We start from the raw sequence: 27,066 nt of genomic DNA, 5'->3' as shown, positions 1-27,066 counted from the left end.
TAAATAATAATGTCTTACAATGATGATATTTCTAGCACACCTAGCATTACACTCCATAAGCATTAAGCCAAATTTGGCAGTATTTTCATTTATGGAAAAAAAAATTTTTAAGAAGCAGTATTTTCTCTAAATAATGGTATGTCTTAAAGACAGTAGTGAGTACTATCGGTGAATATTGTTTAGTTTTAGAGTGGGCTGTTTATATTCCCATATTCTCTTGTGTTTTTTGCTTCTTTCCTTTATAGATAGCATGCCCAGTATTTGCAGGACTTCTACACTTTTTCTTTCTGGCTGCTTTTGCTTGGATGTGCCTAGAAGGTGTGCAGCTCTATCTGATGTTAGTTGAAGTTTTTGAAAGTGAATATTCAAGGAAGAAATATTACTATGTTGCCGGTTACTTGTTCCCTGCCACAGTGGTTGGCGTTTCAGCTGCTATTGACTATAAGAGCTATGGAACAGAAAAAGCGTAAGTAATTGCAAGTGACCTGAGTGTTTTTCAAGTGAATAACTTTTTAAAGCCTGTTAGCTGTCAGTGAGGGTCCCTGACAGACTAAAATACCATCTGAAAGCCTTATTGGTAAGAAAATGGGCATCCCATGCACAAGTTACAATCAAGTCTTTTGTAATTTTCTAGGTTGAGAGGATTTGTACTCTGGCAAGGCATATTCTAAATTATGGACTTCTTTTTAACACAAAAGATTGACCTCTAACAAATTGAAAAAGTAAATAACTTTTTGGCCTTAGAAAGATACTAGGTAAAAATTTTTCTGAGCTTAAAGCATCTGACAGGTTTAACTATTCAGTTTTTAAGCTAATGTTTCATTAGCTCTCTTTGTGCAGCCAACCCTCTAGGTAACTCTCGTTCTGAGTTGTGACAGTACCACATTTCAGCCCATATGTTTTACTTTGATAATATTTTATCAAGCAGTTTGAAAGGATTAAAATAAGTCACTGTCATTCATTTATAAAAAAATATATTTATGGAAAGTGACAGAAGGTAGACCATGTTTCTAAGGATTTTATTTGCTAGAGGCATGAATTTGCTTTCCAATTCTGTTTATTTTTTCCTTTGATAAAATTAGTTATATAAAGATTCTTTGGACTAAAGAAAGCTTTTTGACTACACAGATGATGAAAGACAAATAAAAGAAATTCATTGGGGATTTGATGTTATATGAAAAATGAACCACTAAGTAAAATCTGTCTTAATAAGTTTATGCATCATTTACTCTAATACAGTATGAATTCTATGCTTTGATTTTTTTTTCTAGTATTCATCCATTCCCAGTTGAGGTGTTATATTTGTGCTATACTGTTTTGCAACAAACATTACATCTGACCACTTATTTTTTTAATCTCTTATGTTCCATAGGGTTAAACATTTTAGCTCAGATACAGATCTAAAGGCAAATTTTGAAGATAAGAACTTTTTAAAAATGAGACAATTTGGAATACCAAGTTTCGTGTTTTTCTTAGTAAAGTCAGAGGTCTTAACCATCAGGATTGGGGTGGGGGGGTTATTGTTTTCCCCATATAAGCATAATTATGTATGTCTTTATCAAATTTAAAACCTAAAGTGAAGAACAGTAGAATTATTCAAATTGTTCTTGCCCATGATAAATTAATTTTCAAAGGTAAGTGTAAAGATACTTTTGCTTGTTAGATTTTTAAAATTTTGCTCTACTTGTGATATTGAGCATCCATTGAAGCTACTTAATATTCTTTTCTTTTCATAATAGTTGCTGGCTTCATGTTGATAACTATTTCATATGGAGTTTCATTGGACCTGTTACCTTCATTATTCTGGTAAGCAGACTCTATTTTTCCTTCATTTTTAGCTTGCTGCTTTAGCAGTACAATTGAAACAGGGATAATTTGTTTTACTGTTAATTTATCTGTGCATTCAAAGATTTATAAGCATGTCTAGCTTACAGAATAAAATTATGTAGTATATTTTACATTCGATATCATTATTGAGTTTATACACTTGCTAATTAGTACTATTTTTAAAAACACTCTTTCCTTTAAGAAATACTTTTCCCTCATTTGTAATTTAATTTGCAAAAATGTCAGGTATTAATCTTTATGTTAAGATTGTATGATTTTAAAGTAGTTTGATAATTAGAAAGGAATAACTGATATGTATAGTATATTTTGGTTTTGAGTAGTGGAATTTTTTGTTAAGAGGTTTTTAGTTCACGAAGTTACATCTTTAAAATCTATAGTATTAGCTCTGCACCAAGCCTGTGTAGCATTTATGAATTGAATGTTTTATGGAAGTAAAAGAACATTAGCTTAATATTTATTATCTTCATTTCCACACAGTAATTTAGTACTTTTAAATAAATGTCCACACCCTAAATTCTTTTTAGGGCATAAAAAAGGTTTTTTTAAGCTTAGCGTAATAAATAAATATTAAATAAATTTTAAACTCATTAGAAATAAAATTACTTTTCTAAGACTTAAAATACCAAATAAAAATATTGGTCTCTAAGAAATTTTATTTTAAAATAAACCTGATACAACTTAAGTATAATGACATTAAGGTATTTTTTAACTTAAATTATCAGTAGTCAAATATTTCAAATATAGTTGAAATTTTTTTAAAAAGCTAAAATATTTGGATTTAAAACTTCACTCGGTTTTAGCATCATGCTGTTACAAATAAGTGTTATTGACCATTAGAAGATTGAAAATGAAACAATCAAGTTTATATATTGCCTGTAACTGTTTATTCCTATTAAGGTTTTTTCTTTAAAAAAGGTGACACAAATAAGCTTATTAAGATATTTCTACCGTTAATAGTATTACAATTATAGCTACTAGTACGTCAGTAAAATTAAGAAAAAAATTTAGTAGTTCAAGGAAACTTAAAACTACTTTTGTCACTAAAATGAATTCTTTTATACAATTACTTATGAAAGCAGAATGAAAATTTGAGATGAATGCCTGTATGAATCGAACCAGTAAAAAACACTCTCAAGTGTTCTTAGGAAAGCTGATTTCTTATCAGAATTATTCAATCCAGATGATTGTCCCAATTTTTTGTTCTTTGCTTATGCTAACACAGCCTAAGCCTATCTTGAATTAAACGACAAACAGCTGATATGAAAGGGGTATGATCCTTAAAAACTAAAGCTTTTTTTTTTCTCCCTGACCCCTTGGCTGAACATACTGATACTTTGAAAATTGTAAAAATCATTTTAGGGATATTTGATCTATACTTCTGTCCTACTGCAGTTTTGTTTATTTTCTATCTCTGAAGATAAATACTGTCTTTAGAGTATTAAAAAACATTTCACTGGGCGAAAGGAGTTAATGTTCATATATACTCAGCTTCCAGTAAGAAAAGAGGTAAAGGACATTTTATTATATTGCCCTTTTATAGTGAGAGCCTACCATTATTTTTTAGTCTTGTCATTATTATCCTTTACCAAGTCATTTACGTTGAGATGTGAAGGGCTTTGGTGTTCCCAACTTAAAAACAAAACAAAACAAAACAGCAGGTAGCAATCACAGTACAGATCCTGGGAGTAATTCTTCTCCTGCAATTGCTTTGCCCTCTAATCGTCCCAACACAGAAAGACAGAGTGGTATTGAAGTGTAAAACGTCATCTCAAATGTAACCTAAAGTGAGATATGTGATTGTACAGCACATGTTTGTTGAGTATTAATATATTTACCTGTATATATCCTTATGGTGATATAGGTCATTTAAAAGTCAGTTCAGACACAGTTTAAAAATTTATACAATATAAATTATATTGTATACTGTCCTTTTAAGGAATAACAAAAAGTACCTATTGATATTCCTAGAAAGCATAGTTTTGCATTTCCAGCTTTTCTGAATTGAAATCACATAACTTAGTAGTATTAAATAAGTACATTTTTAATAATTTTCAATGAAGGAAAAAAACATGTTATGGAACATAAAACTTCCTACTTCTGTATTTCTATAGAATGTCTTGCCTACAGGCGCTAGAGTTATTATATCTATGAGAAAAGTGCTTGTAAGTAATGAGCAGTGGGAAACCATTAGTATGCCTGAAATGGTTTAATGAAAGCTTGGATCATGACACGTCAGGAGCTGTTCTTATCATTTGGACAGCTCCATCTGCATCGTTAATAATTAATTCAGTTCAGTAAGAGTTCAGCTCACACACTCACTTAGAAGTCTTCCTCAGAGAACACCTCTCTGGCTGCTAGTCCCAGGGAGAAATAGGTTTCTGCTTGGCTAACAGCAAAGATCTGGAGATACAAGTGCAGTTTTAGAGTTGCATTTGCCAGGTAGCAAAAGCTCTAGGGAGGACAAAAAGGGTCAGAACATGTGCAGTTCAGTTAGGTTACTTCAGAGTGGTGTTTCTGTTCTTGTGTCTTATCATATCCATGTCAGGACGGCAAGCTTTGGAATGAATTTTAAGCTGCTAAGCTCAAGTGGATATGATTCAATTGAGCAGGTCGATAACTATAAAACAAACTGTGCACTCCTATAATCTATGGTACCTTTTTCTTTCTTTAAACTCTTTGTATTTTCATGTTCATCAATATGGGTGAGGATTAGCTAAGCCGTATCATCAAGTAGTGATGAATTTTATCAGCAAATTACATGACAGATTATTTAAACAGTAATTTATGAAATTATTTTTGGGGATAGATAGAAGAGTATTATTTGTTATTGAAAGAGAAAGAATGCCCCATTTAGTGATTTAACTCTTTTTAGCTGAATAGGAGAATTCTTTTCTTTTTAATTTGGTCTCACTCTTTCACATAGAATTCTATTAAGAGGTACCCATCTACCTATTTACCTGTACACACACACACACACACACACACACACACACACACACAGCAGAGTTAAAATCTGATTAATTCCTGGATGAGTTGCCTCATCTTCAAACTTAATCTTCATTGTGGGCATTTAGACTGGTGAGTTGACATACAACATGTAACACAATCCTGTTAACTTGTACTTACTAGAGGCTTCTACACGAATGATTAATGACATGTATACCAGCTGTAGACAATCTTTATGTACATAGCTGTAACTCCATCTTTTTCATTTCTCATTGATGCATAGCACCTTTCAACCTATCCCAAAATACTCTGTTTAACAGAAGTATATGGCTAGAAAGACCCAGTTATGTCATAGGGAAAATGATAAGAAGAAAGAACTCAGTACGTCATTTGAAACTAAGGTTTTCAGTCTTCAAGTGACTATTTTGGACAATAGATTTTATCAAAGATTTTTTCTGCCCCCTCTATTTCTTGTTCTGATTCCCATAGTTACATTTTAAGAGAACAAGAGAAGAGAAAAGAAGAAAATCTATTGAAATGTTTTATTATACAAAATTATAACTCTTATTAGAGTATATTGCCTCCTGAAAAAGATCATAGGAACAGTATTTATCCATGAAACTAAAAATTAGCATTTACATTTTTAGATACTGGAGAAAATCAGAGAACTTTAAAACCACAGTTTAAAGAATTTGTTAACACTTCAGTAAGTGTTCTATTTAATTCCAGAAATTATTTCACTCACATATATTTTGGTGGCAATGTTTTAAAATGTTCAGTACCTAAATAATAAGACATTTTTTTGGTAAATAATTTGTATTAGTAAAATTTTTTTAATGCGGAGTTGAGGAAAAGAAAAATATCTCACGCTTAGCAGTTTTTGCTGTTACGCTGTGATTCACAATAAGCCTTGCATACCTTTTTTCGTAATTACTTTGTCTGACAATGATGTTATTTTCTCCTATTAAAGATAACCATTGCCTCAGTAATTATATATCGTCGTTGTATTTCAAAGACTAAATTAGTGTTGGATTTAACTAAATTTCTTGGCAACTTAACCATTAGTGCGTTGGCTAAAATTTTATTTTCAGTTTCTGTAAATTGGAGAATTCACAGACACTTGTGAAACAGTCTGACTGCAAGAGTCCTTCTGTGGTTTTATGATTATTTTTCTAGGATTTTAAGTTGTTTTTAAAGAGACTCACTTTTAAAACATCTTCTTGAAACATTTGATTTTAAATATGCTAGAAACAATAGCTTTCTTTCCCCACTCGGGTTTTATGGGTTTGTGTGATATTTAGCTGTGTATGAATATAACTAGCACAGACAGGATTAAGAAAACGCAAATAACTGTTCAAAGTACAATTTGGCTAGTGGGAATAGAAGTGTGTGGATGTTTTAGCTATTTGCTGATTATGGGGTGGTAGTGTTTCACAAAGGAAATGGAGAATTGGTTGTTATGGCAAGCCCATCAAGTGGAAATCATCTGAAGAGCACACCTTTGTATGTCATTTAGGATTTCTTTGATAGTGTGTTCTATGTATTAATTAATTTAATATTGTATCTTCAACTCATTGGTCATCTCTGACTGAGTGGTAAATTAGATTACTCTTTATAGAAGTGGAACCTTTTTTAAAAAAATACAAAACTAGTATATCTTTTGTTTGTTAGAAGACTGCTAATTTTCTCAACCAGAATAAACTGGTTAATTTTGTTGACAAGACTGGGCCATGGAGCCAGAAGACAGTATATTGAATCTCAGCATTGACATTACAGTAGCTAAGTAGTCTTTGGCAAGATAATTAACATCACAGATTTGTAAAATGGTTATCCAAGTGCTACCTACTACCTCTGGAGATAGGATTATATGTTGTGGGTGGGGTATTTTTTTTCCTGTAATTTTCTGAGCTTTATATCTTGTGACTGTATTATCTTTGTAGCTAGGAAGAAACACTGAACACATATATAACATTAAAAACTTCAGTAGGGTGAGGAGAGATGCATCTAACAGTCTGTTTTTTAAGGATTAAATGAAATATGTTTTTTGTGGCATTTTCAGTTGGTTAGTTCTGTCTTAACAAGAAACAAATGTCTTTGTATCATATTTAAGCTTTAATTCTATTTTTCATAGGTACACTTCATTTTCATTTCAATTTTATTGGAAAATAAGCTAGTTCTTAAATAACTGATTTTTTTTTGTGTGGGGGCTGGTTTTTCTTCATTGAAAAATCTGTTTGGATGGATGTAACCCCCACAAGTTCACATTTTGTACTCATTTTCTTTTTATAGCATAATACTTGATACATCCACATTTTTTTCACATTCACATTCTTTATTTTCCTTGTGGTTTAGACATTGTGGTGGGTAATAACTTTTTTTCTTTCCTTGAATGTACTCCTACCACTACTATTATTTTATTCCTGAGGGGATAAGTAATATGCTTAGAAAATAATGAGCTCCAAATTGTGGCCCTTTTGTGCTTCAGAAAATTATTTAACAAAAGGTGTTGGGGTAGAGGGCAACCCTAGGTCTGGAAGTTTGTAATAAAAGAAATAGTTTTATCAGGACATTCAAAAAGAAGGGTTAGGAGGTTTAAAAGATTTTGATTCTGAATCTGTTAGGGCAGCCGTTCTTACATAAGTGTTGTAACTACTTTGTTTCCTTATATGGGTTTTGGTTGGTTGGTTTGTTTTTATGATTATTTGGAGTACTTGTTTTTAGCCATTCTTAAATTGTCCTAGTTAAGGCTTACTGTTATATAAAATAAAAAGTAAAAGCACTACCTTAAAAAAATTAGAGATAAACTGTACCATGCTCCTTTAAAATCAAATTAAGTATTCATTGTACTATCAGAAAGATCTCCCTAATTTCTCAAAGGCAAAAATTTGTGTCTTATCCCTATACAATAAGCACATTCTTGTGTGGAGCAGTAAGGTCAATAAATATTTGTTGAATGAAATGAATCATATTGTAATATTCCTGAAAATGGAAGCCTTTATTTATGTATGACCAACTGGACTTTATAATCTTCAGAATATAAAGCTAGACATTTTTTTACCAATTTATTTACTTTTTCTCTAGACAAGTATTTTAAGAAATTAATTTTTAAGTACTTTTTTAAGCAAAGAGCTTCTTTTGTCCTCAAGTAACTAATGGAATGCTGTCTGCCAGCACTTGCAAATTATGCCTATTTTAGTCCTTAAGAGGAAATTCTACATCTAAGAGAAATAACAAGGCATAGTAGACAAAATGACTGATACGCGGCTTAAAGCCTTTGCTCTGTTCCTTAAACTCGTTAGGAAGGACTTGGAAATTTTCTTTATTGCCTTACATCATTTTTCCTAATTATAAAATCAGAAGTGGTGATGAATGAGGAAAATAATGTTATCATTTTATCAGATGGTATTGTGACTCAGTAAAAATAATCACGTTACTGTAACAAAGTTACGTGGATTATTTACTACCAAGGAATTGCTTTCGTCTCTACATTAAACAGGTCCTTTTCTGAGTATACCCTTTGTGCCTTCACTAAATCACTTAATCCTCACAAAATAACTTCATTTTGTCTTTTTTAAAGTAATAATCTGAAGTAAATAAAATGTCAAAAAAATCCAGGAGCGATTTAGCATAGTTTTATTTTTAGAGCATAAAAATGGAAGCTGCCTTCACTCCATCCAGCGTCTGCCAGGCTTCCGTAGAAGCAAATGCAAATTACAAACCTTTAACTTTCCTCAGTCAAAACACAACTCTTACCTTCTGAGTTCTCTCAAGTTGACCTGCCAGACTGTGCTTCCATGTCAGGTTCTATCTTCCCCAGTTGGCATTTGTTGCATCTACATTCTTTGTACAACTGAGTGTTTAGAGGGACTCAAAACAGCCTTTGGAATTTACCTACTTCCATACAGTATAGAGATATCAGGAAGAAAGAAATGGTGGTCTTGATCTTCACCATTACCTTATAAAAAGAGTATGCAAATGTTAATTTTCCTCATTTAATCAGTCAAAATCAAGAACTAGACTTTCAACTAATTCTTAGGGTCCCAAATTCAGGGATCTTTCCATTATAAGCTACATGATGTAAATGCCCCTTCTAAGGAATTCACTTCTGTGTTTTCACTAGATGGTTTTTAGACCCTGGAGTACTTCTAGCTAAAGAAACTAATTTAGGCTGTCTAATTTATTTAATCATCACCACATGATACTGATTTAATGAGGTTTCAGTTTCATGTCAAATGATCTATTAAAAAATCGATCATATGTAGCCAGAGTATTTTTTATTTAGACTCAACTTGATCATTGCATAAGTAAACTAGAATTGAATCAGTGTCTACCATATACTCGTGTTATTCATATTTAACTGCATTAATCCATTAAATATATTTGCCAAAATGTATAATTTTTACTTTTTGTCATAGTGATCTAATTCTTTATTTGTTGTAACAGCTAAATATTATCTTCCTGGTGATCACATTGTGCAAAATGGTGAAGCACTCAAACACATTGAAACCAGATTCTAGCAGGTTGGAAAACATTAAGTAAGTATTTCGTATTTTAATTTTACTGCTTGACAAACCAAGTGAAAGGTATTCTCCACAGGGAATACATGAATACCATCTTTCACCTGTAGAAATTATTCAGAATGAAGTTTTACTGATCAAGGTTGAGTCTCACTGTTACCATGTCACAGACATTGGTCAAAAATTAGGTAATAATTTCTGTCTTGATCTAAAGCCAAGAAATTGTTTCAGTGGCTTTGTGGAAATTCCATATCACTGTAGCAATTTCATTTGAATTTAAAATGCAATTCAAAATGATGTTCCTGTTTGCATGACTGATATGATTATATTGTTTGTTTTGTTAAATGACTTTTTGATTTATTAAGGATTCTGAGCAGTTTCTACTTCTAATCCTGTTTTCCTAAGAGAATTTACTCCATTGCTATTGTTAACTTGGAGATTGTCTGTTGTTTTCATGATAATTAAATAAATGTTTACTTTATTTCAATGTTGAAAAAAACTGCAATATCCTATCAATGGAAAAATGTTATCTAATTAACAAAAAATTGATAGCTGTTGATTCATTAAGTCATCTTATAAAAGCATTTTCAGAGTAATTTTTAAAAATATGAGTTAATTTAAAATTTGAGGAGGTATTGTTCAAGTTGGTTATAATGGGATGTGGAAAATATTTTTAATGTTAAAAATGGCAGATCTATAGTAAGGGTAATTTTTTTTTAATTAGATAAAGTTTTAGATAGGTTAGTGCCAGCTTCATTGCATGTTGCATGGTAAGAGAGAGAGCTAATCTTTAGCATCTCTCTCTTTTCTTCCTTTTCCTCTTTCTGTCTTCTCATCTACACCAGTAATTACCGTGTTTGTGATGGCTACTATAATACGGACTTACCTGGGTAAGGTAGAACCCTACATTAACAAATTTATGGCATGATTTATATTTTTTACAAATCTGTCAATATCATGAATTGCCCTTAATTTTTATAATTATTTTGGAATATCTTATTTGCTAGAATATTTTAAACTATAATATGCCTTTATTTTTTAATTGTTTGCCTCTGCATTTTGACTTTCTTAATTTTGACTAATTTTATAAAATATATAAATGCTTTCTTATTACTTCCTATTTTAATTCTGTCTAATAATTTTGTTTCTCTTTTCTGCTTATAATGCTTTCTAGCTATGAAGATAATAAGCCATTTATCAAGTAAGATCATTAGTTAGACATGGAATGTACTGACTTTAAATCCTTTCATTCCGTCCTATTTTCTACAGTTCCTTTCTCCTTAAGCTATTCATGATGAAATCTCTCCCAAATTATTTTATTTTGAAGTTGTTCTCATGTTTTTGTCTCATTTCAGCTAGGCTTCTTCATGCTTCAGTTATAAAACCTTAGGTTCACCTAAGATTAGTTTCTTAGAATCTGAGGTTTAGGTGTTAAGTGATTATCTGCCATTTAACCTTTCTGTATGTGTCACATTATTCAGTGTCTTGAGTGCACCACAGGAATAAAAGTATAGGAGTAAACTAATTAAGGACTCCTTAATTTCTTTTACCAAAATGCACATAAAAGACAATAAAGTCACGGGGGATGTTTTACACCTTGTATTTTAATATAGTTTTCATGCCTTGTTTATTCTGAGTAAGAAAAGGTCATACCTGCTGTTGCTGTTTTCACTGGAGACTGCAGTACTAAATGCTATTGTTCTTTCTTTAATCAATGAAAGGTTAAAGCCAAAATGCTGTTGAATTTGAATGTGAACATAAAGTCAACTGCTACTACTGATATGTTAATATTTAAGTGTGATATGTGTTGTTCTCTCATTGAACCTGTTAATGAAATTCACTTTATTTTTTCAGGTCTTGGGTACTTGGCGCTTTCGCTCTTCTGTGTCTTCTTGGCCTAACCTGGTCATTTGGGTTGCTTTTTATTAATGACGAGACTATTGTGATGGCTTATCTCTTCACCATCTTTAATGCTTTCCAGGGAGTGTTCATTTTCATCTTTCACTGTGCTCTCCAAAAGAAAGTAAGTGAAAACACTTAGAGGCTCTGCTTAACTTGTTCTTTGATTTGAAAATAATATATATAATAGGGAAGATTTTAAGTTACACCTGGAATATTATTAATAGCATTATATTTTAATCATAAATTAATTGTAATGAAAGTCAGGAAGCTCAGGCTTCACATGTAAAATGTGTCAATACCAATCATCTCTTGAATGTCAGTTTGGGAATATTATAAACTAGATACTTATGTTAAGATTTCTTCTTTGGAGTCTACAAAAATGCTTTGTGCAAAGGGTATACAAGAAAAATAAAAAGTTAAATAATCTTGTTCTTTGCTCAATAAAAGGAATGCAGTGGTTCAAAACAAAATTGAGTATAAGGATAAATGGTCTAAATTTTAAAAGCACAAGATATACAGAAAAATGATTATCAGTGTTGTCTTCTGAGTAATTTTGAAAGATCTTAAAACCCAGCAATTTCATATCTCACATCTTATTATTTTGTCCTGATTTAATGTTAAGTGGAGTCAGCAAAACTGACTCAAAAATTAAAGTTGAATGTGAAAAACTTTAATCTATTACAAGAAGATGTTAAACCTAAGAGAATAGCTTAGCTACCATTTAAGTTTGAAATGTCTATGCCTATCACCAGGTATCATCCTTTCCCTGTCTGCATATCTAATGTAGTCTTTTTATTCTGTTATTACTAGTTGGTCACTAAACTGAACAGAGAAATAGAGGTGTGAAAGTGAAAACTATTATGTTTTTCAGTCCTGACAAGATGATAGTGTTGTTACTTCCATCAGTTCTGATAAGCTATAATTGTGAGATAATGACAGTGGAATGTGCAATGCTGACAGATAATAATGTACATTCACAGCAATAGGCATTAGGCAAAACCAACACCGGAGGGTATTATTTGGATAAAATACCATTTTGATTGCCATTGTCTTGGTTATATAGGATTTCAGAGCAGTTAATAGCCATTAAGTGTACAGAAATTTTTGTGAGGTATCATATATTATTTAATAACACTGAACCTTAACTTTCTAAACATTATACAGGTATAACCTTGTAATTACTTTGGTTTTTAAATATTTTCTGCATAGATGAGCATTTTATATACATGCAGATAATCACATATTCATACCTTCTGTCAAATGTTTTTGACAAAGCATAAACTTAGCAGAAAAAATATGAGGTCATCATTATTTCCTCATAGAGTTTGTATATTAATTTTACAGAGATTTTGCTATGCTTTTTAATTAGCAATTACATTTTAAAGTCATTGTGTTACATTTCTTTTGAACAAGTTCTACTTAGTCTTGAATACGTCCTATTGGGTGCTGTCAGGATGAATTGTTAAGAGTATAAGATGATTTAGTTAAAATCATGGTTCTAACTGCTTGAGTGAGCATATTTAGGCAGAGAAAATGCTTTGAAAATTCACCCCCATTGTTATTTGTTCTAATAGATATAATTAAATAAAGCTAAGAGGATGAAAATTCAAGTGCACTTAGATTTAAAAGGTCATTAGTGACTTTAATTCTCTAATTTCCCAAGGAATAAGTGTCAAAGTTTTGGCCTTTGCAGGCAGATACTGAGCATAGAAATGGTGGGGGGGGGAGCAGGGAGGGGGAAGCCTTTGAGTGTTTTTTGTAACCTACTAGAAAAAATAATTTCTTATGCAGCCTCTCCTTCTTCTGTCTTGAAATTTCAAAGTCTGGCTCTTAGCCCCAATGAAACCTGTTTATATGCCAGCAAAGCTGCACAGAATCCAGAACTCGCCCCCGTCCTCCCAATTCTTGACCACCTAAGTGGGGCACTATTATTTAGCAGTTGTTTGGACCTCACTTTTTAACGTTTCAACTTTCTTTTAGGCCTGACAACTTTTCTATCTATTCATATGTCCAAACTTCAGGGGAAAAGGGAAATTACCTGGGTAACTCATTAATGTGAATGGAAATTGCTTAAATAGTTCCCTTGTGTGCTAATGAAGTGAAAAGGCATCTTAGACTCTCTACACTAAATGTTAGAGCTAGACACATCAGAAAATGAAGAAAACATTCCATCCTAATTAATGACATATGTATCAAAGGACTTTTTTTCCTTTATTCTTGTGCCAAAGTAGTCTTTCATTATAAAGAGGTCACCTGCAACACCATGCAATCTAGTAAAAGAAGTTTATGTGCTGACCTACCTAAGAGGACACGAAGCATATAAACCTTAAATGACTGAATTACAAGTGGTTAAATGTAATTAAGCAAGGAAAATACTAAATTTTTTATCTTATTTTCTTAGCATGAAATAGAAAATTGGGTTTACTGAGGCTATAGCTAGAATAAGGCTTTTAAGATATTACCATTGTATTAATAAATAACATTTGCATAATGAAAACAGGGTATATAAAGCATTTCTACATACGATATCACCCTTTAAAGATCCTACTAGCCAGTGTAGTGGACAGAGGTGTTTTTCTGATTACCATTTCACCAGTTTCAATTGAACTTGACTTTGTAATCTCCACGGAAAAGTGTTAGTGGGACTTCTTGTCTCGTCGGCTCATTTAATTAGAGAGAGAGGAGCAAGTATGTTTATATTAATCCCTTGGTCTTGTGGTTATTCAATGCAGGTACGAAAAGAATATAGCAAGTGCTTCAGACACTCATATTGCTGCGGCAGCCTCCCAACTGAGAGCCCTCACAGCTCAGTGAAGGCGACCACCACCAGAACCAGTGCTCGGTATTCCTCTGGCACACAGGTAACAAAGAGTTTGACAGCATCTTTAATTAACCTTCTTTATGGAAAGCCTTCTGAGACATGTTCTGTTCAGATGTACTAATTGTCTCCTCATTATAATGATCTAGGTAGCAAATACTTGCCTTCTTAGTATTTTGGTTTTAATTTCTTCCTAAGTATTTCTTCAAGGTGTTTCTTTAGGTGTAAACATCCTTTTTTGAGAGGTATACTTTTTTAAGAAGTATGTCATAATCATTAGATATCCTAAGCTCACATAGCACAGGACTCAGTAGGCATTCAGTAAACATTTGTTGACTAACTAGCCATCTCCACTTTAAAAAAAGACAATAAGTGAACACTCTTTTTAAGATTGGAAAATTAAATAGTCCTTAGTAGAGAAGCAACAGAGTATAGACTTCCTTCGTTCTAGAACAGAATCAACGCACATTTTTTTTAAAAAAGGTCAAAAGATAATTCTGCACAGATTGTTCAGGGTACATCTTTGTGTGTCTAATGTAAGGTAAGCTTGGGAAAACTAACATAACATATGTCTTGCTATTTTATGTTAATAGAGTCGTATAAGAAGGATGTGGAATGACACTGTGAGAAAACAATCTGAATCATCTTTTATCTCAGGTGACATCAATAGCACTTCAACACTTAATCAAGGTCAGTTACTAGGAAAATTTGAGTTTACAATTTAAATTTTGTGCCTTTTGCCAATTTGCAATAATTCTAGAGAAAATGCTGAATTTTCCTCTCAAATGGGTTTATATCACAAGCTCTAAAACCTGTTGAGTCATCTTTTATCTTTTATTAAAGTACATATAAATTCTTTTTATTCAATAATGTAATGCAAAAAGTATGATTTCAAATACCACGTTAACAGACTGAGGCTGGAAAAAGTAATTTCTGAGAACGTGCTTTGCCACAGATTAAAATGGTTTCCTAGTGAATACAGATTTATTCTTTCTAAACGTACATTTATGAAAGTTTTCTTCTTAAAACATTAATATAATTAGAATAACTACTCTTCACATTAAACAGTACCAGTTTTGCAGTGAAAATTCTTACTTGTAAAATTCTTCTGTTTTTACGTTTCTTTCAAAAAGTAAAAAGTAAATGTCAAAACATTTATACTAACTCTTCATAAACACATAATTAAACTACATGATAATTTACAAAGTAATTTTTATATTTGAATTGTTATTATTTAATTAAATAATATTTAATTATTTAATCATAGCCTTAAACTTATCACATAATCAATATAATTCCAACTTAAAATAATATGGCAAATAAAATAATTTAGCCAGATAAGGGCACAAGTACATGTACAGACACATATTCCTGAGTACAAGTTTAGTAAATTTCAATTTATTTTGAAAAAAATCATATATTATTGTATATATTCTTGGAAAGGTAATTTATCCAGGTAATTTCAGTTTTGATGTACTGATTTGTAATATAATATGTTATATTTTATCACAATGTAGTATGAAAGACATTTTTCATTGTTGACATTGTTCTGATGAGATTCTGGTTTAAAATGAAGAAAAGCACATGTATGGCATCAAAACCAACTTGAATTTTAAAATATTTTTAGCCAAATTACATTAGTTATGCAAAATGCATATTTGATAAGTATTGAAAGGTTTGTAATTTGTCAGTTAGAATGAGTGAAATGTGTGTTTATTCCATTGCTCTGATGTTTTACCTAATTCTGTTAAGATGACTATCAAAAAGGAAATGAATTATTCAATGATTCATTTTTGAAACCTGGCAAATAAGATTACAGAAGGAGAATTCTTGTTGGATAGAATTTGTGAATGGTCTAATAATTCATTATACACAGTCTCTTTTTCCCCTCAGCATGTGTGCTCTTGCATTTACTAAGAGAAGCTTGGTGCAGTGTGTCATACTTTTTACCTGTTTGTGAAAGTTGTTTTTCCTCCTGCTTGTATCAGAGTTGGTATTAACACCGATGTTTTCATGAGGGATAATCCCACACCTGTAAATTCTGAAAGTTTGAGATTCCCTCTTTTGGGCCTCAGTGGTTAGGTTTTTAATATTAAGCAGTAACATCTTGAAACATAATGTTGATCTCTGTGCATTTAATTGCCATTTTTGTTTAACAGTGATTTTGTATAAATTAGTAAATGTCATCCTCAGCAGGTGTTTACTTGGGGGACTTAGAAAGCACCTGTGAATTGCTGAAATTTAACTTCCCTCTTCCCTTTCTCCTTCAAATTAGTAGTTCAAATACAGTCAGATAATTTCAGCAGATTTTCCATTGCCAACTTATCCACTACCCTTGATGAATACGAAAAGTACTTTACTGCAACTGCAACACTAAAATAAGAGAACTGATGTATTTTTTTCTGTTTCTTTGCTTTAGGAATGACTGGCAATTACCTACTAACAAACCCTCTTCTTCGACCCCACGGCACTAACAACCCCTATAACACATTGCTCGCTGAAACAGTTGTATGTAATGCCCCTTCAGCTCCTGTGTTTAACTCACCAGGTGTGCTTATACTTACGAATACAACCTCCTTTCTTTGCTGCTAAACAGAACTCTGATCTTTGCCCTCTTTCTAGAACACTCAAGTTGCCATATACTTACTATTACATCCTTAATTTCTCAGTTAAAAAGCATTATGGTATTGCCCATGCCAGGCTTCTAAAACTGCACTATATTATAGTAAAAATTCAGTCATGATAGTATTTACCAATAATTATCCATGTTTTTGACACAGGTGGCATAAATCTTAATATATTATTACAGGACTGACATCACATGGTCTGAGAGCCCATCTTCAAGATTTATATCATTTAGAGGTATCCTATCTACGTAATATACTATTCAGTTGACTCTAAAGCTTGCTGACGGAGTTTGCTTCTGGCATGACTTAGCTAATAATTTGGATGCCTAGGTATAGAAAACTACATCCAGCATTATCAATGTAACCAAACTATAGTATAGTGCAGCTTTATGGTAGTTTTTCTTTCTTCTTAAAAAACTAAGAATAAAGTTAATATTAGTCAGTTTATACCTATAGTTTTTTATTGGGGGAGGGGGAGAGATTGTCACTAACTCATCCTGTATTTTACTGTTTTTCTAATAGCTTATTTATTTAAAAAATATATATATATATTTAATATTAACAGAATTTTCAAGAGTTTGGTGAAAGTTATTGCATAATTACAGTTAGCATATAATCTTTATTTGTGATTGATATTTGCCACTAAATTAAACACAGAACTTCGTTTCCGTTTTTTTTTTTTTCCTGACATTCTTTTTTAACGTAACTGCAGCTTCTCTTTTCATTCTCTTGTTTTTCTTACTTTCCTTATGCTTTCCTCTAGCAACCTACAGAGAGACAAGTATGGGAGTAAAACTTAACTTTGCCTATCAAATGTAAATTTTTTCAGCATGATTTTTAACCGGCACAATTAAAACATAACTAGCAGTCATGAAGTAGACTCAGCGGGCAAGTGGTTCACAATTTGCAACTCAAATGTTTCCAAATTCAAACAGTACATCTATATGTACTGCCTTTTGTCAGTAATAGAGGTCTGTAGCAAATGCTGTCCATACTTAAGTACATGCAATGCTGAAATAATTTGCTCTTTAAAGCCTGAGGTACTGTCAACCAGAATGCTTAATAATTGACTTATCATTTCTGCATTCCCACAGTAATCTTGCTACAGGCTGTGGAAAGTCTTCCAGTGAATTACCTGAACTTGGGCAGAAAAAGTTGCCTCTTCAAAACCAGCCAAAGATGTGCTTAAATCTGCAGTATATCATAGAAAACACCTTTTGGATTACCCAGTATATATTTTTATATTTATTAAACAACAATAAAAAGAAAAATGACAAGATCAAACCTCGACAGAGGAAACAAATGCTAGCAACTGATCCTCATGTCACTTATAATTTAAAACAGCAAATGTTTCCTAGTAGTAGATCTTCTAAAGTTTGTGACACATATATAAATTTATAAAGCTGGAGATTTGTGTCAATGAGGCTAAAGGAAGCCATGCAAAGAACTATCGTAACTTCATTTTGTCAGACATGCCTTGGAACATGATACAAATCGAATTGTCAGCTTTTCAAATGTAGAAGTTGGATCAGAATTTTCTAAATAACATGAGTCAATAATAAATATGACCCACCTATTTTCTCATTTTCTGCTAATGATAATTAATTGAGCATTTATTAGGTATTTTTTGGTCATGACATTGAGTTTTCTAGGATAATCTGCAGCTTTAAGAGTGGAGTGAGCACTAAAAAGGGAAATTTCCTATTTTTTCGAAGAATTAATTTTTTTCCTAAACTCCTCCAAGCCTTGCATACAATGCAGCAGCCTCACAGTGGTCAGTTTCATTTCAATAACATCATTTCATTCTTTTTTTTTCCAGACCTATCTGTAGACAAGTGATTTTTTTCTCTAGGATTTTGAGAATGAATAACCTAACTTTCCATGGTACAGATCATTTAATTTTCTCTAAAACCTTTTTTTTTTCATCTGCCTGAGAAGCACTGTGATGTCTTAGTTTACATGTTTATGTGTCTGTAGAAAAATACAACTCTGATTCAAAGAGAGCATGTTACCATATTTTTTTTCCTCCTGAACCTCTTTTCATATCTTCAGCAGACGTATCCAATCTTTCATTCCTTTAGAAATAAAAATATATTAGCCAAGGCTGACACCCTTTTCCCATTCCACAGTTGATATTTATTCTTGGTTTAATTTCTGTGACCCATACTTAAGAAATCTCCTAACATTTCTGCGTTTAACCTCCATGCCCATGGTGTCTGTGGGCCAGTCTCGTACAGTAGTAGACTCTGCTGGTTCATTCGGTGCTGTCACTGTGACTGATGCAGACTGCAGGGCTGCAGGCAAACTTTGACTGATAGGAGCCTGGGGCCATTGCTATTAGAGAGAGTATTAGTACCAAATAAAAGTTCAAAATAATAAGAAATATTCAATGAAAAAGTAAAAGGCTGCTATTGCTGGTAATCTAATTTGTTGAACCCTTGCTCTAAGTTGCTGAGAAGCTTAGAAATTCTTCATCATGTTACAATAAATCATTTTACTTTCTTTTATATATCAGCTACTCTTAGGCCAGATAGCCTGAGCAGACAGACATGATGTGAGTTGTCCAAAGTGAGTCATTCCACCTGCTGTCTGTCGTGTTGTTGGATGGTGCTTGTGGGCCCCTGGTCCAGTCAGTATGAGAGGCGGCTGTCTTTGTTTAACATGAATTCTTTGTGTCTGTCCATTTCTTCATTCTTTTTTTCACTTCATCTCCAGAAAAAGGAAATGTTAGAATGTTGTTTAAAGAGTTGCTTGCCAGTTACGTGGGTTTATGTTGTACATTTGCCTTCAGTTTTTGTATGTGACTTATTCCTTTTTAATTTAGTGTTGTTTAGGACAAATTCTGTTAATTTTATTTTTATAAACCATAGTCTCGTACTTTAAAACGTAAATGTCACTAATGAATTGCTTTGCATTAACTATGCAAGGGCATGGAGTGAAGTCTTTATAAGAGTGTCAGAGATTGACCAAAAATCAATTCATAACTACTGTCTCCCCGAAATTGATAAAGCAACATTCTGTATACCATCTTCCCTCCCTGGAAAACAGTATTATTCTTTCACACTTGTTCCTGTTATCTAAGGGGTTGCAATTGTTTGCAGTTGGGAATGCAGGAAAGCCTGGCACTTTCCAAGTGTTAGCTTTCAAATACAACTTTGTCCTGAACGACATTAAAAAGTTTTGTACAAAAGAAGTAAAGATTCTTGAGGAAGGATCAGAGGCAGTAACCGAACCCCTCCCTTTTCTGTTTCAGGACATTCACTGAACAATGCCAGGGATACAAGTGCCATGGATACTCTACCGCTAAATGGTAACTTTAACAACAGCTACTCACTACGCAAGGGGGACTATAATGACAGCGTGCAAGTCGTGGACTGTGGACTAAGTCTGAATGATTCCGCTTTTGAGAAGATGATCATTTCAGAATTAGTGCACAACAACCTGCGGGGCAGCAGCAAGGCTCACAACCTCGAGCTCACACTACCAGTCAAACCTGTGATTGGAGGGGGCAGCAGCGAAGATGACGCTATCGTGGCAGATGCTTCGTCTTTAATGCACAGTGACAACCCAGGGCTGGAGCTCCATCACAAAGAACTCGAGGCACCACTCATTCCTCAGCGGACTCACTCCCTTCTGTACCAACCCCAGAAGAAAGCGAAGCCCGAGGGGACTGACAGCTACGTCTCCCAGCTGACAGCTGAGGCCGAGGACCACCTACAGTCCCCCAACAGAGACTCTCTTTACACAAGCATGCCCAACCTTAGAGACTCTCCATATCAGGAGAGCAGCCCCGACATGGAAGAAGACCTGTCTCCATCCAGGAGGAGTGAGAACGAGGACATTTACTATAAGAGCATGCCAAACCTTGGAGCTGGCCATCAGCTTCAGATGTGCTACCAGATCAGCAGGGGCAATAGTGATGGTTACATAATCCCCATTAACAAAGAAGGGTGTATTCCAGAAGGAGATGTCAGAGAAGGACAAATGCAGCTGGTGACAAGTCTTTAATAGTGCAGCTAAGGAATTCCAGCGGCCCCATGCAAGTGTTAGTAAATAAAGACAGGCTCCATGGCCTGATACAGCTCCCTCAAACTCTGCTTGAAGAGATGGCTCTGTCGACCTGTGGTTCTCCAGTGTAAAAAAGATGACTGAACCTTGCAGTTCTGTGAATTTTTATATAACATACAAAAACTTTGTATATACACAGAGTATACTAAAATGAATTATTTGTTACAAAGAAAAGAGATGCCAACCAGGTATTTTAAGATTCTGCTGCTGTTTAGAGAAATTGTGAGACAAGCGAAACAAAACTTTCCAGCCATTTTACTGCAGCAGTTTGTGAACTAAATTTGTAAATATGGCTGCACCATTTTTGTAGGCCTGCATTGTATTATATACAAGACGTAGGCTTTAAAATCCTGTGGGACAAATTTACTGTACCTTACTGTTCCTGACAAGACTTGGAAAAGCAGGAGAGATATTCTGCATCAGTTTGCAGTTAACTGCAAACCTTTTACATTAAGGCAAAGATTGAAAACATGTTTAACCACTAGCAATCAAGCCACAGGCCTTATTTCATATGTTTCCTCAACTGTACAATGACCTATTCAAAAATGGCTAAAGAAATTATATTTTGTTCTATTGCTAGGGTAAAATAAATACATTTGTGTCCAACTGATATATAATTGTCATTAAAATAATTTTAGAGTTTGGAGAAAATATTGTGTGAAGCTCTTGGTTGCACATATGTTATCAAATGTTTTTTCTTACACTTTGTCATTGTAAGTTCTACCCATTTTCACTTATTTTCCACTGTATACAGTGTTCTGCTTTGACAAGTTCTTATTCTTACATTTTAATTTCTTATGGCCAAAAGAACGTGTTTTATGGGGAAAAAAAACTCTTTGAAGCCAGTTATGCCATGCCTTGCACAAATGTGGTGAAATCTAGAAAAGATTGTTTGTCACCCCTCTGTTTGTTCTTGAACAGGGGCCAAAGAGGGCACTGGGCACTTCTCACAAACTTTTTAGTGAACAAAAGGTGCCTATTCTTTTTTAAAAAGTAAAATTAAACATAAATATTACTCTTCCATATTCCTTCTGCCTATATTTAGTAATTAATTTATTTTATGATAAAGTTCTAGTGAAATGTAAATTGTTTCAGCAAAATTCTGCTTTTCTTTTCATCCCTTTGTGTAAACCTGTTAATAATGAACCCATCACTAATATCCAGTGTAAAGTTTAACACGGTTTGACAGTAAATAAATGTGAACTTTTTCAAGTAGCTAATGTGCACTTTTATGTACGATACATAATTGGCTTTAACACACCGGTCCTTTGCCACCCCGCTCCCCTTGGGTATACTAGGTTCCTTCACAATATAACCCACGGGTATGCAAAAGAATACAGTTCAGCTGCCTGATGGTTCTATATCCTGAAAAGAATATATTTGTATTCTAATTACCATTACCTATGCACAAAATCTGGCAGATAGGTTTCATTAGGGAAATATACTGAAAGTATTTGTGTCTGTTGCATTGCAACAGAGCCAAAAAACAAATAAAAATGAAAAAAAGAAGACGTGTTGGAAATCTCAAGTCAAATTTGGGCATTGTTAAAAAAAACTGACTTTTCAGCAGTATTGAGAAGCAAATCCTAAAACATACTTTTACACTTTGAGGATTATAAGTAGCCCTATAGGCAGCTGCAAATGACAATGTTTGTTATCATGGAAAGGTTCAAAAATCATATAATTGAATCTCAACATGCAGATTTTCTCCTGTCTACATCATCAGCATTTATACCAAATTCTTCTAAAGTTTACTGGTTCTCTCAAGGGCTTCCACCACATTAGAAATCACTTTATTTCATGAGGACACAGCCTATTTAAAAAGAGTAATAAGAGGGCTTCCCTGGTGGCACAGTGGTTGAGAGGTCTGCCTGCCGATGCAGGAGACACGGGTTCGTGCCCCGGTCTGGGAAGATCCCACATGCCGTGGGGCGGCTGGGCCCATGAGCCATGGCCACTGAGCCTGCGCGTACGGAGCCTGTGCTCCACAATGGGAGAAGCCACAACAGTGAGAGGTCCGCATACCACAAAAAAAAATTAATAGTAGGGTGACAATGGAGGAGTGTAATCACATATAGTTAATACCTAACAAGTTGGAAATTGACTATAAGAAATTATTAATATTCAAACAGATTTAACAGTCGTCTGAGAAGTGTATTCATCCTTGGGTAAACTTCTGCAGGAATTTACAAAACTTTATTTACTAGAAGGGGGCATTATATAATCGAGCATTTTCATTTTCTATTATGTATTTTTTGCTGTCCAAGCCTAAAACTCTACAATGTTATGTGATCTGTACTTCCTAGTATACAGGCTAACTAGGGTTAGGCTGGATCAGTGATGAATTGCCAAAAAAAAAGGCAACATTGATTGTTTAATTTGTGGCATCTCTTTCTCTTGAGGCTGTTCTTAAAACTGGTATGATGTGAACAAGTGCAGAAGTACCTAGTACCTAAATAGTTAATGTTCTCTTCAGAATAGGTAATTTACAAGTCTTCACATTAGAGAATACAATTTGGAAGCTATGGTTCATCTTTGCCACCGAAAGAAGAATTGCTTTTAAAATGGATTTCTTTTTAAAAATATATAAATGTTGCCTTAAATTCTATCCAGCATTCCCCCTAGTACAGATAATTTCTTAGGTTTAAAATTATTAATCTATTGACTAGTGCATTACTCTATTTATTAACCCAGTATTTTCTTTGAGTCTGTCCAGACTTCACTTGTATATGCAATTTCCACCTTCTTAATTGTTTCTCTTTGTAATAATCACAACCGTGACTTTTTATAAAGTCACATTATTATACCTTATCTCAGGGACAGTTAGTCAACAGGTCTATTAATAATAAGGAGTGGTTGTTTCCATTTATTTTAGATGCAGCTTGATAAATGTTAGTCCAGATTGATCTCTTTTATTTTAAAATATAGGCTTGTGTTTGTTCTATTCACCAACAGAAAAAATTATAGCTTATACATCGTATATATTCATCTTATAGGCTTTTAAAATCATTTATGTGGAAGAGAATCCATTAAAATCCATAAATTGCTTAAATATGTCATCAGCTCAACTCATCCACGTTCATTTGAGGGTAGTTTATATTAATATTTTAACCAGAAAAACAACAGCAACAATTACTTGACAGAAAATCACTGTCACTATCCTTTCCCCCAAAAGAAGTATTATGCACAAATTCACTGCCCAATATCAAAAGAAGAATTCATGTGTACTTGTTACAGGGGGTATTCAGGATGCTTGCTTTATGTATTTATTTAAATGAGAAAAGAGAATATGTAATTTTCCATCAATTCAACTTTGAACCTTCTTAAAACTGACCTTTAAGATGTTCTCGTGGGATACAGTGTTTTGTAAAAAACTTCAACTCAGTAAAATTTTTATTGTGGTTATACCTTTCTAAGTAGAAAAACTTGAAAGAATGCATACAAGTTGAATTTCTGAAATGAAAGCAGCTCTTCATATTTTATTGATACTGAATTTTTTTAAAAGACAGTAATCCCTGAGTGTTTTACAAATAAAACTTAGTACCAAGAGTTCACATGATCCTATGTTCCACATATTTTTCTTTCCATGAAATTGTTGCATTAAATCTCAAATGTCAGTATGAAAAGTTACTGACGTGTTGAATATAGATGAGGATTGCTTCACTGGGTAATAAAATTAGTATGCTTCTGGGTGAAAATGCCATAGCACATGCTTCCTGCTAGTTAACATTAAGTTCATTGTGAGTAGCCCTTAAATAGCATGTATTGGCAGACTGGAAGCATTAGTGCTAAAGGATGAGTGAATAGTAGTGGGTTTGGAGATTAATTTATGACGGTCTTATCATTTGAATGGTATAACATGTGAATTTTCTGTTATGTCACTTTGAGTCTTTCTCCCAACAATCATAGAGACACATTATGTTAGCTAAACGCACCAAGCAGAAAAACTTGAATGTTATTACGTTTTTAACCAACATGTACTTTGTGCACTTTAGTAGTGCTTTGTTCCAAAATGTATGGGACTGATGGAAATTCCTGGACATTATCCAAGTTCATTTCAAGGCACTATGGGCGCTGAGCTTTCAAGGCCAGGATAACATATCTCTGTCAGAGGACATTGATAATAAGCTGTAAGCGCACCATGTAATTAGGCTAATTAAATGTACTCTGAATGTTTTTCAAATATTGGCGATAGACCACCCCACATCTCTTAATAAGGCTTCTTTGGAGTCTTCATCCTTTTCCTGGTGGCATTACTGTTTACTGAATGCGCAATTTCTCAGTAAGAAATCTTCAGAGGTCAGTTTCATTTTTAAAGCCTATTATTTTAGCTTGTGAATTTTTTCTGAATTCATGCATTGTGAAATGCTGTTAGGCATGCTGGCACTTAACGTTATAAATCACTGTATGAAATAAGAAACAACAAAACAGGTAACCCAGTACAATTGAGCTAACCAAAGTCTTCAGTATGGAAAAAAGTTGCCCCGTGAATCTTTCACACATTTCTCTATCATGTGTTTATTGAAGCTCTTAGAAATATTTAAAAGGCATAGTTAATCTTAAGTAAACCAGTGTTGGGTGAGCATAAGAGACTAGTGATGAATGATCAATCTTTGAATGGTTTTCTGAATATGTTTTTCATAAGCATTTTTAAATCGTATGTCAGAACTAAGCTTTTTAAAAAGCAACATGGCTTTCTCGTTTGATTTTATTAGGCAAAAAATGACTGATCTTTTTTTGATCTTTCCTTAGAAAGACTGACAGCTACTATATAGAATACCCAGGAAAAATGATAAGTATCAGAGATATTGATCAGATGAAGGATTCATTTATGTTTGCTGAAATATCAGTCTTTTTTTTTTTTTTTTAAATTTTTGGCTGCGTTGGGTCTTCGTTGCTCTGTGTGGGCTTTCCCTAGTTGCAGCGAGCGGGGGCTTCTCTTTGTTGTGGTGCCCAGGCTTCTCATTGCAGTGGCTTCTCTTGTTGCAGACCACAGGCTCTAGGTGCGCGGGCTTCAGTAGTTGTGGCACAAGGGCTCAGTAATTGTGGCTCGCGGGCTCTAGAGCGCAGGCTCAATAGTTGTGGTGCACAAGCTTAGTTGCTCCACGGCATGTGGGAATCTTCCCGGACCAGGGCTTGAACCCATGTCCCCTGCATTGGCAGGTGGATTCTTAACTGCTGCGCCACCAGGGAAGTCCCTGAAATATCAGTCTTAATAAATAGATGGCTTTTAATCAAAACATAGCAGTAGCACATAGTAAATTCTTTTAACACTCTAATAAAGGAACTACAAGACAAGAATTGCTGTCTAATTTTTAAAAATATCTCAGACTAAATGATTTGGTCCCATTTAATAATTTTGCTAATATTGCAACAAGAATAAAAGTTCTAGCATCTACCATTTAATAGATGCTCATACATGCCAGACTCCGCACTAAATACTGTGTGCTTTGTTGCACTTAATCCACTCAACAATCCTCTAAGAAGGGTGCTCATTATCTACTTTTGCGAAAGAAGAAAAATAATTTGCCCAAGGTCTCACAGCTGGTGAGTGGCCGAGCCTTCACTAGCATCATGTTTAGCCCCAGAGTTTTGAGCATTTAACCAACATGTGTCACCTCTGGTTTTACTCAGAGTCCCAAGAATGTCTCTTGTACCTCATCGACTCTTTCTCTCCTGGTGGTTAGAGAAGGTTTGTTTGTTTTGAGTCCATAGAGCTGTAAAAGAAAATGAAGTTAAAAAGTCAGTTTAAATAAGTCAAAGAGTTTCAGAAGAAGATATCCCTCCTAAAAGATAATTATTTACCTCAAATCTTAGCATAAGCCGGCCTGCTAGCTGGGTGGTAGTCAAATGTAAAGTTTATTGGTTACTGATTTGCCCCCTTTGGAAGTAACTTAAAATGTAGTCATGAGGCAGTTGTAATAGGGAAAAAAAAAAAGATTTTGAGTCAGGATGTTGAATTTCTAGTCCTCCCCTGACCAATAAAATAATATTGGTTTACCCGGTCAATATGGTCAACACACAAAAACTGATCAACCACAAAAACTGAGAAACAATTCATTCACGTATAATGTTTTTTATTTTCCTTCACAACTGAGACATAACAATGGGGGAAAAGTCATGTGAAAAATCCCAATATTTGAGTTCCCTTTAACTTTTAAAAATTCATATTTGTGTTAAAGCTAAATGGGGTGTGTGTGAGGTGGGGGGAGGGAGGGAGAGAGAGACAGAGAGTGTGTGTGTGTGTGCGCGTGCGTGTATATGTGTGCATTTCAGTATTTAGGGCATTTCAAGTTCATAGTCTAGCTTTGTCTTTAACATTTGGCTGGAGACCTTTTCT

General features: G+C 33.7%; 1 protein-coding gene across 10 annotated transcripts in view; it reads left to right on the top strand.

Annotated features, from left to right (window-relative positions):
- Nucleotides 1-22,561, top strand: part of ADGRL2 (adhesion G protein-coupled receptor L2) — a 213,208-nt gene extending 190,647 nt beyond the window's left edge. For 6 of the 10 annotated variants that reach the window (XM_029230776.1, XM_029230771.1, XM_029230775.1 and 3 more), the window contains exons 14-20: nt 246-466; nt 1,740-1,806; nt 9,238-9,329; nt 11,166-11,334; nt 13,946-14,074; nt 14,625-14,721; nt 19,912-22,561. In XM_029230776.1, coding sequence (XP_029086609.1) covers nt 246-466; nt 1,740-1,806; nt 9,238-9,329; nt 11,166-11,334; nt 13,946-14,074; nt 14,625-14,721; nt 19,912-20,666 — 1,530 coding nt within the window. In that variant the 3' untranslated portion in view covers nt 20,667-22,561. Of the gene's footprint in view, nt 1-245; nt 467-1,739; nt 1,807-9,237; nt 9,330-11,165; nt 11,335-13,945; nt 14,075-14,624; nt 14,722-16,450; nt 16,580-16,811; nt 16,894-19,911 lie in introns of all 10 variants that reach the window. The other 4 variants (XM_029230778.1, XM_029230777.1, XM_029230780.1 and 1 more) reach the window with 3 other exon arrangements.
- The last annotated feature ends 4,505 nt before the right edge of the window (nt 22,562-27,066 follow it).

The sequence above is a fragment of the Monodon monoceros genome, unplaced genomic scaffold (assembly GCF_005190385.1).
Source record: "Monodon monoceros isolate NGI ecotype Baffin Bay Population unplaced genomic scaffold, NGI_Narwhal_1 Super_Scaffold_18, whole genome shotgun sequence".
Classification (NCBI taxonomy): Eukaryota; Metazoa; Chordata; class Mammalia; order Artiodactyla; family Monodontidae; genus Monodon; species Monodon monoceros.
Note: the sequence above shows the minus strand (reverse complement) of the source record. Positions and strands in the feature narration are given on the sequence as shown.